Source organism: Dermacentor andersoni, chromosome 1 (assembly GCF_023375885.2).
Source record: "Dermacentor andersoni chromosome 1, qqDerAnde1_hic_scaffold, whole genome shotgun sequence".
Lineage (NCBI taxonomy): Eukaryota > Metazoa > Arthropoda > Arachnida > Ixodida > Ixodidae > Dermacentor > Dermacentor andersoni.
The window spans coordinates 54051017-54063493 of record NC_092814.1 but is presented as its reverse complement, the minus strand read 5'-3'; the positions used below and the strand labels follow the sequence as shown (position 1 = coordinate 54063493).

At 45.7% G+C, this 12477-nt stretch overlaps 1 protein-coding gene across 1 annotated transcript in view; it reads left to right on the top strand.

The window, feature by feature from the left end:
* Window positions 1–12150, top strand: part of LOC126545527 (uncharacterized) — a 52645-nt gene extending 40495 nt beyond the window's left edge. Inside the window, exon 15 of the mRNA XM_055061495.2 lies at window positions 10995–12150. Within this exon, the coding sequence (XP_054917470.1) occupies window positions 10995–11102 (108 nt within the window). The 3' untranslated portion in view covers window positions 11103–12150. The remainder of the gene's footprint in view (window positions 1–10994) is intronic.
* The last annotated feature ends 327 nt before the right edge of the window (window positions 12151–12477 follow it).

The following is a 12477-nucleotide window of genomic DNA, read 5'->3' as shown; positions in this document are numbered from 1 at the left end:
ATGGCCCAACTGCTTTTTCTAAATTCTGTAATGTTGAAGGAGGCTGACGAGGGTGAAATGCAAAAATGCCTTTGTATCGTGCATTAGATATATATCAAAGAACCCCAGGTGGCCGAAATTAGTGTGAAGTCCCCCACTACAGCGTTTCTCATAATCGTATCATGATTTGGCATGTAAAAACACCAGAATTCTTTTTATATTGAAGGATTCACAGTACTTTTGTATATTTAGGCACTTCTGTGCAAGAAAAACCTACATTAATTGCGAAGATCAATTTTAATTGATTTGCTTCTGCGCTCTTTTTTTTTAACTGAAAGATCAATTAGCCTTGCTCAGGTAAAGTTTACGATGTCATGAGGTGTGCCTACTGATACTTAAATGCCATTTTTCCACTAGTCTGTTGCTTTTATGTTTTGTTGCATACAGCTCTTCAGCTCCGAGTAAATGTTGCCCGTTTACCATTCTGGAAGTCCACTATACTCATTCAAATTACCTAATGATTGCATATTTGCCTTTGCAATACCTTCACCCAAGAGCTGTTAGTTGATAAAGAAAATATGATTGTGCCAAGTGTTTTGCATATAAATGTAGTAGCTTCATAATATCGGTTTTAATAAATGCTAATATGTTGCTTTAAGTTAGAACAGGAGACAAGCATGTCTTGAATGGTAATACAATTTTTAACTTCGAGATAACACACCTATGTAGGCTGTGGATTTGTGTGTAAACCTATTTCACATTTAACTTTAAACACTATAGTACCCAAGTGGCATTTTACATTTCAGCAATTGTTGACCTGTTTACATTACTTAGCAGCCCCTTATTCCTCATTGTCAGCGTGAGATAGAGAAGCACATTGCCTAAGACACTTCACAAGACCCTGTTCACCTTTTCCTGCATTTCATTCTTCCATGATCTTTCATCCTCTTTGTGGCATCAGGATGTGCACTGTTCCTTTTTTGAAAATGAACCAGCAGCAGGTCAGCAAACATGCTTAGTTGTTATTGAACAGATCAAATTCACTGGCTGACTCGAGAAAAGGCACGGCATAATTGCACATGACTGGCTGAATGATTGTTGTGACCATTGCATGTGTTCCATGGGACCTTATCAAACATGTCTGCATTGATGAATAGAGCGGGGGATGGTGGGAGAAAGTAAAGAAATGATGTTAGTGTGGGGTGTTGTTGAGTCCCATTAAAGGACATTGTTGTAATGAAGCATTTACTTTTTGACTTTATAGCTCGGGTATTTCCAGCGGGATTGTAGTTGCCTGGTATGCAAGTACTCTTTTGCTTAGCAAGCCCATGCACAGCTAACATCTCTTATAGACACTCTTATGGAATATATCCAAGAATCGTAGCTGGTGGTGAACTTGCAACTGCACCCCCTCCTTGGAATTCCACCTCATTTCCCTTCCTCCCCAGATAGTAACTACCAAGAGGGGAAGGTTGTAGCTGTAACCCACACATGTGCACATAAAATGGGTGTGCGTAGGTAGAAAGTAAATGGAAGCATGCCAGCCTCATAAAATGCAGCTAAAAATAATGCACAAATCTTTTCATATTTTTATATATCTGTATGTGTTATAGGCATTTCATTAATGACTGTGGCTGCTGCAGTGGCACATAGTGGGTGTGCCCTCCTCTCATCTCCAAACATATAGCCGGCTCTCGTTTCTTCGGCACTCGTACCGTGTTGACCAATCAAACAGCTTTTACTCTGGTGACATCATGCACACGACCTTGCGACCTCATGGCGTGCAATGAAAGAAATGGAAAAGACTGCCATCTTTGACAAAAATGATTTTCGCAGTATTCTGTACACGATGCGCATTTATTTTAAATGTGTTGAAAATGCTGGAGGTGGTTTGGGGGCCTTTAAACCTCAATAATATTTCAGCTGCAGGAACGATATAGCTTGTTTTAAATGCACTGCACCAAAAAGACAGCTTGGGATTTCAGAAACACGCCTGCTGTGCTTTCGGCAAAGAAAACAAAATACAACCTGCTGCGTGACCATACTGTGGTGCTGCCATACACAAACTTGCCTTCCTGCACTTTTTTCTTGTAGGCTTTACATGCTATAACCAATATTGCAGCACAGTACAAATAAGTGTCTTCAGATGAATGCAGTACATTGGTAACAATTTTTTTTAGTGCATGTTGTTGTAATGTTTCTAGGTAGAACAAAAGAATACAGTTATTCTCTGAAGCTGGAGTTCATATGATATTGTTGCAGGAAGAAAGCAGGCCCACGAGTGTAAAATAATGTATATTTACAACTGAGGTTAATGGTGTTCAGGCAACTGCCAGACTTCGTCTTCCTCTCGTCCAATCCAACTTCTTCCTTCCCTTCACCCTCCCGGCAGAGTAGCTCCGTCCCGGTGCAAGTTATAGAGCCTCGCTTAATGGGGGGACATAGGGCTTCAGCCTGGCGACGTGAACAACATCGCTGGTCACGTTGGGAGGCACTGAAGGCTGACCGACGGGTGATTTCGTATGTCACGTTGGACAGTTGGCATAAGATTTGGTACGGACCAGAATAACGAGAAAGTAGTTTTTCCAACAAGCCGACGCGACGTGAAGGCGTCCAGAGAAGGACAAGGGAACCAGGTGAAAAATGGGAGTCTCGGTGCCGAAGGTCGTAGTGTCACTTTTGAGAAGCTTGCGAGACTGTGAGGCGATGATGGGCGACTTCTCGGGTGACTTCTCGGGCCCGGGCGGCTAAGTCAATAGCATCGTGAGCGTAACCAGTGCTGGGTGATTGTACTGCGGAAGGTAGCAACGTGTCAAAGGGCAAGGTGGGGTTGCGGCCATACAACAGGTAAAATGGTGAAAATCCGGCAGTGTCGTGACGGGACGAGTTGTATGCGAAAGTGATGTATGGTAAAGCGACGTCCCAGTTGCGATGATCGTCGGAAACGTACATGGCCAGCATTTCAGTTAGCGTGCGGTTGAGTCGCTTGGTGAGGCCATTCGTTTGAGGGTGGTACACGGTAGCAATCTGGTGTTCTGTAGAACAGGAGTGGAGCAGATCGTCGACGACCTTTGATAGAAAGTAGCGGCCGCGATCCGTCAGCAACTGGTGAGGAGCGCCATGGTGCAAGATGACGTTGTATAGTAAGAAGTCGACGACATCTGTAGCCTGGTTGGTAGCGCTCGTGCGATAGCATATCTCGTGGCATAATCAGTTGCTACAGCAATCCATTTGTTTCCTTTGGTGGAAATTGGAAAGGGGCCAAGGAGGTCTAGGCCCACACGGAAGAAGGGCTCTATAGGGATATCAATTGGTTGCAGCAAACCAGCGGGAGGCATAGCAGGCGTCTTCTGGCGTCGACACAGGTCGCAAGCAGTGACATAACGGCGCACAGAGCGATAAATGCCGGGCCAGAAAAAGCGTCGCCGCAGGCGGTCGTATGTACGAGTGATGCCCAGATGTCCAGCAGTAGGAGCGTCGTGAAGTTGCTGGAGCACGGCTAGCCGAAGGTGCTTGGGAACGACTAGGAGGAGCTCCAGGCCGTCAGGAAAAACGCTACGACGGTATAAAGTTCTATCGAGCAAGGTGAACATCCGGAAGGACGGGTCATTGGGCTAGGAGCTTAGGCGTTCCATAAGTGTTCAAAGAACAGGATCTTTGCGCTGCTCGTCGCCAATATGGAGGAAGCCGGAGAGGGATAGAACACTGATGTCAGAGTCTGCATCGGCATCGTCTGGTTGATCCACGGGATTGCGGGACAGGCAGTCAGCGTCTTTATGCTGGCGCCCTGACTTATACATAATAAAAAATGTATATTCTTGTAGACGCAAGGCCCAACTTGCAAGTCGTCCAGTTGGGTCCTTCAAAGAGGAGAGCCAGCAGAGGGCATGATGATCGGTTACGACGCAGAAGCTCCGACCTAAAAGGTACGGCCGAAATTTCGCGACCGCCCATACGAGCGCGAGACATTCTCTCTCAGTAATGGAGTAATTTCGCTCGGGCGTGGAAAGAAGGCGGCTAGCGTAAGCGATGACACGGTCTTGGCCCTGTTGACGCTGAGCGAGGACAGCGCTGATGCCATGACCACTCGCGTCAGTTCGTACTTCAGCGGGCGCAGAAGGGTCAAAGTGTGACAGAATTGGGGAAGTTCTAAGCCGCTCAATCATGGTAGAGAACACTTTCTCCTGCAAGAGAAAGGGGCGTCTTTCTTAAGAAGGTCAGTGAGAGGGTGAGCTATGTCGGCAAAATTTTTCACAAATCGCCGGAAATAAGAGCATAAGCCCAGAAAACTACGGACATCGTTTGTTGAACAAGGTACAGGAAAATTTCGCACGGCGTGAACTTTCTGTGGATCAGGTTGGATTCCGGCGGCGTTTACGAGATCGCCGAGCATGTTAATTTCACGGCGACCGAAATCGCACTTGGAGGAGTTTAGCTGAAGGCCAGCCCTGCGAAACACGGAGAGTATGGTTGTGAGGCGCCGCAGATGGCTCTCAAAGTTCGGCGAAAACACTATCACATCGTCGAGGTAACAGAGGCATGTAGACCACTTCAAGCCGTGCAAGAGAGAGTCCATCATGTGCTCGAATGTAGCTGGCGCATTGCATAATCCAAAGGGCATGACTTTAAATTGGTACAGACCGTCCGGTGTGACGAAGGCGGTTTTCTCGCGATCCATCTCATCGACGCTAATCTGCCAATAGCCGGAGCGGAGGTCAATTGATAAAAAGTATTGGGATCCGTGAAGGCAGTCAAGAGCGTCTTCAATGCGAGGCAGGGGATAAACATCCTTCTTTGTTATCCTGTTGAGGTGGCGGTAGTCAATGCAGGAGCGCCACGAGTTGTCTTTCTTCTTTACTAAGACAACTGGTGATGCCCACGGGCTACTTGAAGGTTCAATGATGTCCTTGTCCATCATCCTGTCTACCTCTTTTTGTATGATGGCCCTTTCTGTTGCGGAGACACGATATGGCCGCCTATGAATCGGCCTGGCGTCACCGGTGTTGATGCAATGCGTGACAACAGATGTCTGGCCAAGTGGACGGTCGTCCAAATCAAAGATCTCTCGATAAGATGACAAGAGGTGACGATGAGCTGCTGTTTGCTCGGAAGGAAGGTCAGGGGCGATCATCTTAGAAACATCGTCCGTAGGCGTCGAGTACGGAGGAGTGGGTGACAAAGGTCCGTTGGTACTGAGGAAGGATTCAGAGGTCAAAGAAGAAACCTCAAATTCTTCCAAAGGAGTGATATGCGCTATGGCGATACCGTGTGGCAGCACATGCGACGAAAATCCAAAATTGAGGATGGGCATGCGAGATCAGTTTTCGTGGATCCGGACTAAGGTGCTCGGCAGGGCAATATTGCTAGACAAAACCACGTCAGTAACCGGCGACACGACGTACTCGCCATCAGGTACGGGAGGACAGGGCATCAGGAGGACATTTGTAGCCGCTTGTGGAGACAGCCTTGCAAACTCAGCAGAACATAAGCAGTGTGAAGCACAAGTTGTTGCGTCGGCAGGAAGCGGCAGATCCAACTGTACAACACCTGCGGAGCAGTCAATTTGGGCAGAGTGTTTCGAAAGGAAGTCGAGGCCGAGAATTAGGTCGTGCGGACAGTGTTCAAAGACGTTAAATAGAACAACAGTATAATGGCCCCCAATGGTCACACGTGCTGTGCACATTCCAAGGACAGGTGAAGTACTCCCATCGGCGACTCGCACAGTGCCCAGTGCGGCGGGTGTTAGGACTTTCTTGAGCCTTCGGCGGAGAGCAGCGCTCATAACTGAAAGCTGCGCTCCTGTATCAACGAGAGATCTAACAGGAACGCCGTCAACTTCAATGTCCAGTAGGTTTCCACATGCAGGCAGGGTCAACAGAGGATTTGTGGGCCGGGTCATAGTTGCAGCTTCACCTCCGGGAGCTGCACCACCTAGTTCCCCGAAGCGAAGCGACCGGTTGCAGAAGGGGACGAAGAGCGGTGAACGAGAGGCGAACGGGACCTACAACCTTGCGGAGACGGGGAGTGGTTAGATCTTGGTGGAGCACTGTCAGCGTTGATGTTCCTAGTCGGCGTATAGGGCGAGAAAGTGCGATTGTCTGGTACTTGGCGGTAGTGACTCGGAGACGACCACCGAGGACCAGTGGTTGCGGCAGTGACGGGCGATGTGTGCAATACCGGAACAATTAAAGCAGATGGGTTTATCATCCGCTGTGCGCCAGTCAGCTTGGTTGTGACGGGGTGGCGGAAAGCTTTGCGTCTGGAAGCGAGCGGCTGGAGAAATCTGGTAGGTGTTTGTATGGCGGACTGAGCAGAGAGATGGAATGTCCAAACTTGCTATTTCCTCCCGAACGACCGCTTGTATAAGGGAGATAGCGGGCACGCTTTCCCGACAGTCAGGACGAACTGGAGCCGGAGCCATGGCCTCAAGCTCACGGTGAACGATGCGCGTGATATCTTCCGGTCCTGCGGGCTGAACGAACCGCGGCGGGTCTTCGCAAGAAGATGTCGCGGCGGTATTGGGCAATCGGTCGAAAGTTTGAGCGACGCGGCGGCCCTTCGCTTGTTCGAAGCGCCGGCACTCCTTTATGATTGCATCCACAGTGGCACAATCCTTACGCATCAGGAGATTGAAGGCATCGTCTGCAATACCTTTAAGTATGTGACCAATCTTGTCTGCCTCGGTCATGTTGTCATCAGCCTTGCGACAGAGGGCCAGCACATCCTGTATGTACATGACATAGGATTCTGTGGACGTCTGAGCGCGGCACGTAAGTTCTTTTTTTGCTGCCAGCTGACGACCGACAAGTCTGCCAAACAGGTCTCGCATTTTTTCTTTGCAGACATCCCAGCTCGTTAGGTCAGCTTCATGTGTGTCGTATTATTGCTTCGCAGTTCCTCTTAGATAAAATATCACGTTTGCTAGCATCATTGTTGGATCCCACCTGTTGTTGTCGCACACTCGCTCGTACATCGTAAGCCAGTCCTCGATGTCGGCGTTGTCCGTGCCACAAAATGTCCCTGGGTCCCGCGGATGAGTGAGGATGACCGTTGGCACGGGCTGCTGAGGCGTTGTCGCTTGTGTCGGTTGATTTGCCATTGTGGCGGCAGGTAGATGACGTCCGCTGCGAAGTTCCGTGATTGTACCCCGCACCTTCTACCAAAATGTTGCAGGAAGAAAGCAGGCCCACGAGTGTAAAATAATGTATATTTACAACTGTGGTTAATGGTGTTCAGGCAACTGCCAGACTTCGTCTTCCTCTCATCCAATCCAACTTGTTCCTTCCCTTCACCGAAACAATATGTCCGACTTTTAAATTCCCATCTCTGGACCAAAATCCTTTGCACAGGTCAATATGCAAGAAATAACTTTAGCCACCTGTCTCATCATTAGCAATATCAAATTCGATTTGACCAGTCTGTGACAGTCCTTTTTGCAAGTTTGTTTGTTTTCATTGCAATGTGGTCCTCTAGTGTAGGGACAGGTGTGTACTGCAGGCATTGCTGAAGCTGCACTATCGATTTTGGGCATGTTACTTGGACTTGTTTCTGAACCTTGCTGTGCAATTGCTGCATTTAGAAGATGAAATAGGCTGAACCAGCCTGAAGTGGTGTGTCTGAAAAAAGTAAAAAAAATATACAGGTTGTCGCAGCTAACCTTAGCCAGAGATTAAAAATATGCGAATGCCACGTAGCTGTACAGAACCAAGGTAAGGTTTTTTGTGTCGCCTGGAGATACTCAGTTTATTTTTTCATCCTGCCTAAATAGATAATCAGTCTTAATTAATCAACTTCTCAAATATTATAATTAGATGAAAAGTGTCAATGAGAAAACTGTAGAGCAATGTGAAAAACTCACGCTACAGCTTTTTGTTGCTTAATGCATGCTACGTAAGTGTTTTTCCGAGTGTGAAAGAAGCCCGCGGATACACTGAAAGCGTCTCGAGTGGCCGGTCGTGCGGCAGTCTTGTGTGCACATGCCAATGTGAATAAAAATAAAAACTGAATTTAAAAAAAATTCCCTGTGGCATGTAGCACAAATCTACTCATTGAGCTGGAATACTTGAACTATACAGTACTTGCACTGGAAATCAATATGCATAATTGAAAAATTAACAAAAGTTCACGACTTCCTTTTCAACTAATTACTTTAGCACACATATTGCATGACACAAATTGAAGCCAGTGATTTCACAAGGCACATCCACTTGAAACAAATTTTGAAACTAGCACCAGCTTTGAGATGAGCGCAATCAGATGTGCCATAAAAATGCAGTTGTTCCACTTACTTTTTTTAGCAAAACACCTTTTTTACATGGAAGCTCAAAAGTTACCGGAACATCAATTCATTGTATTGCAAACTTCCTGAATGCATTTCTTGCTTTCTGAATGCAGCACGCCTTCGCTGCCCTCTGCTAGGTGACATAACAGAATGTTGCGTCAAGGGGCGTGGCTTTGTGTTCTCTACAGCCTCCCGGGAAGTTTCAATTTCGCACGCTCTAATATTCTGAACTTATCGTGCCACAGATCCATGGAAAATTGAGTTTTTCCAGATAAATATTCAGAGCCATTCCACTCTGGGAAGGTGGATGACCGGCGGAGCTGTACATAACAATGAAAACAATGAAAACGACAAAACAATATAACACAAATATGCACATTATGTTTATTTGTATTTATGTTTATCTCGCGATCACAGTAATTATGGCTTTATGGTCGCTATGTTAGACGGCCATGGGCCCTGTGACGACAATGGAGATGTTCTTAGCGAACATTAGGGCTATGCACAACTGATGGCGTGTTGTGAAGACATTGGTCTTGGTGTAACATTGAAGGCTGAACCTTACCCAAGAGAAACGCCAAGAACCACTTTCCATTGGGACAAGACACGTCGACGTTAAAGTTGCCCACAATGGCGATAGGTTGGGGTCCACCTGGCGGATCCACCCAAATATGTTGATCATAAAGTCTTCAAGGTTCCTCTTTGATGTTCCGGGATAACGTATACGGGGGCACAATGATTCCATCCCCAAGTTGTATGGCGCATATGTCTGCACATTCCACGGCAAGGCTCTTGCCCGTCGTCGGTAAGGCATTGGGCGCAATGGCCGTGCTGTCGTTGTTTGCTTAGATTGCAACACATCAAACCATCATCCTTCACTGGTTTTGACACATCTGGCCTCAAATACGCTGATACGATTTTGCCTTGTGCTTAAGCTATTTTAGCTCTATAGACGCCGCCATCGTTTTTTGCTTAAGCACATCACAAAACGCTAGAAACTAGCCTAAGACAGCTCTGCTGTAAGAAGTTGATGTGGCTTGTATTTCCCAATTACAATGAGCTTGCTGAAATTAAAACATTAAATGGTAATTATTTTTAATTAGCGACTAATTACCATGTTTTATCCATTACCCCGTCGTTGCCACCACTGACAGCATGTTTCTGAAGGGACTGTCCTGTTGTTTCAAAAGGGCTATTTTCAGATACTACTTAGTCTTCATAGAAACTCTCGAACTGCTTATGAATTTGAAGTGAGCCGCAAGTGAGGCGTCTTGGTGCTGTATTGCACCTGAGTGCTGTCAAGTATTCCTTTCCTCTGGGTCTAACTTATGCTGGTTCCACAATAATCTGCACTTTTACCACTTGTGTGCAATGCCACTCGGATAACTGTGCATATTGGTTGTTTCGTCTCATTGGAGAGCCACTTAATTTTTCTTGAGGCATATTCGGAAACATCAAACTAGGTTTCTGAACTTGTAGTGGTCCCATCGAAGATATCTGGCTTTACAATTTCACAGGCTGGCCCCTAAACATCTAAGGAGCTTATTATGCCATAATCTGAACCTGATGTGCAATGTGTTCTTGGTGCAACTGCAAAGCTTTTAAAACCTGGCTCACCTCTTTGTATTGTGGGTCATGATCCGAAACGATTCAACTGGCGAAGGGCTTGCGCGCAAAATTCTCCAGTTGCGAGTTCACTTTTGCAAAAACCTTTTGAAGTGCAGCACTGTTTAGAGAAACCTTGCCCAGAATGAGATTAATCAACTCTGTTGAGCTCACCTCGCATGGCAGTTCCACTGCTAGTTCATCTTGAACTTTATAACAGGGATGACATACTTCTCACTTGTAGTCTCAGCAAAGAATGTGGCCTACCTGCTTGTCAACTGTTGACTGCACCAAAATAACCCCTTCAGGTGCTTTGTGCACAATTGTGCATGCCAAGGAAATGCATCAAAAGCAAGTGCACTGATCAAAGGAATATTTAAAATGTCGCCTGCATCTTGAGACATTTCGAATTGGACCTGTGCTACAAGTTTGAATAATATATTTAAAGTTTTTTAGTAAAACAAGTAAGAAGCTACACTGCTGGGTGCTTACTCTCAGAGTCTATTAATTGATGCCTGAAGGGGATAATGCTCCCAGGTAGAACTCAAGGCTGCAGTAATGCTCAGAACCTGGCATCTACGCCCCCAGCATAAAGCTCTATCACTTCCTCAGTATTGTCCCCCCATCTTCACTTTGTCATCTTTGGTCATCATTGCACGAAACAAATACCATTTCAATTGTTAGGTTTGACCCTGGTGTGTACAATGGTAAGGCACTGCCTGGAGAGTGCAGAAGTTATGTATACACAGCCTATCTTAAAAAAAAAAAAAAAAGAAAGAAAAGGCGAATTAGTTGTCGGCAGTAATGGCCAGCTGGCTTTTACTTTTTTTTGCAGTAAGCTGCACATTCCAAATACAATACAACTTTGGTATGTTGAATATTTACATACCTTTTGCTTTTTGCAATTGGAAACATGCCTGTTATTCTTGTCTGAAGTTGCGTCAGTCTAATTTGTTAAATTTGAGTAAAATTAGTGTTTTAATTGGTTGAGAATCAACAAACCTCTGATCACATATTGTGCTTCTTCAGTAGATCCTTTTGTCTATATACTCAAATTCATGTCCTCTTTGGGAGGGCCCATAGGCAAGCTTTGTCGTTACTTTACGCATGGTGCTCTTCCTATGCACAGGTCTGTGCCATTGTTGGCGGGACGTTCACCGTGGCAGGCATTGTGGATTCCCTGGTCTTCACAGCATCTGAAGTATTCAGGAAGTTTGAAATGGGCAAGCTCAGCTAGAGGCATGCCTGGGACAAAGCCACAGCGGTGCCCTGATGCTGCTGCTGCTGTCTTCCTTAACTGCTTGCTCTCAGCTACTCACTTGTGCCTGCACTCCGTATAGGGAAAGGACCTACGAGATGGCAGCCTCCAGGGAATGTTAGGCAATCGGGATTGTTCTCTGCATTCTGCTAAAAGCACTGCAAGAAATTGAACTTTTCATGCTGTAGGTGTACAGGCATGATTGGGTGCTGAGAATGAGCAGTGGCCCGTGAGATTTCCTTTCTATTGCAGAGTGCAAGAACTCATCATGGTGCAAGGCTGGTGTGATGAACAGCTGGTCTAGTGCCTGGAACTTGTCTGCTGTCGTGGTGATGAGGGCACCACAGAGGCCTTTGGGTTGACTCGGTGGAGGGCTATGCAAGTGCAAGAACATTGAAGAGCTCCCCAGTGAGACTTTGATGGAGTGTGAATCTGGTCCTTTCTGGGCGACTAGAGAGACCATGTTGTTTTTGTTATTTTACCTCCAGCACAAGAATACCACCTACTGCTCATTCTATGCATTACTTTTGTCGTGGAACCCAGAGCAGGGAACAAGTCATTTTGTGTGAATGCTCTTGGAACTGATGGTGGTTCTTTCATTGTTGAAGACATTTCTGTATGTTTGTGCATATGTGCTTGGCAGGTTTTTGTACTAAAGTTGCTCATGATGCAATTACTCTTCATATTTCCTGTTGTCAGTGTTCAGCTATTGAGGGCACGGTCTTTTTTAAATGTATATCAGTATTTAGGCTACGATGCTTTTTTTTAGTTGTCTTGTTTGTTTAGTCTTTTTTTATAAAGTATAGTCAATATAGATGCATTCTTCGCATAACTGGAAGCTAAATAATAAACTTGCATTAAGGTTTGGTTTTTCCAACCTTTCAAGCTAAATGATCTAACCTTGACCTACACAGGTCAAAATGTTCAGCACGTCATGTACTATAAGCATCCTTTGCTTTATGTGTGCAAGGCATTTATAAGTTAAAATTTCTCTGTGTGATGCAAATAAATTGACTTCAAAAACTGCTTGCTGGTGTCAGTATTTCAGCTGTGTTCTAATGCTGCAGCATGCAGCCATATTGCTTGAACTATCCCCTTTCTCATTGTATACAGAGATGGTCAGATGGATTTTCTTGAAAGCCACATTTTGACTTGGCCTAGTTTGCCCAGAATGCAATATAAAGCACAGTATTTTACTGTTCGGGGTACTGTAGGGCTGCCTAGGAGAGGGAAGAAAATTTGTTACACAGGCACAATGCAAGAAACAAAAGTATAAAATGTGTAAAAATCTGAATTTTTTTCCTGTACCGTGGTCTGACATAGATTAAAGCTGCACAGGTTTTTAGGTTTGTGA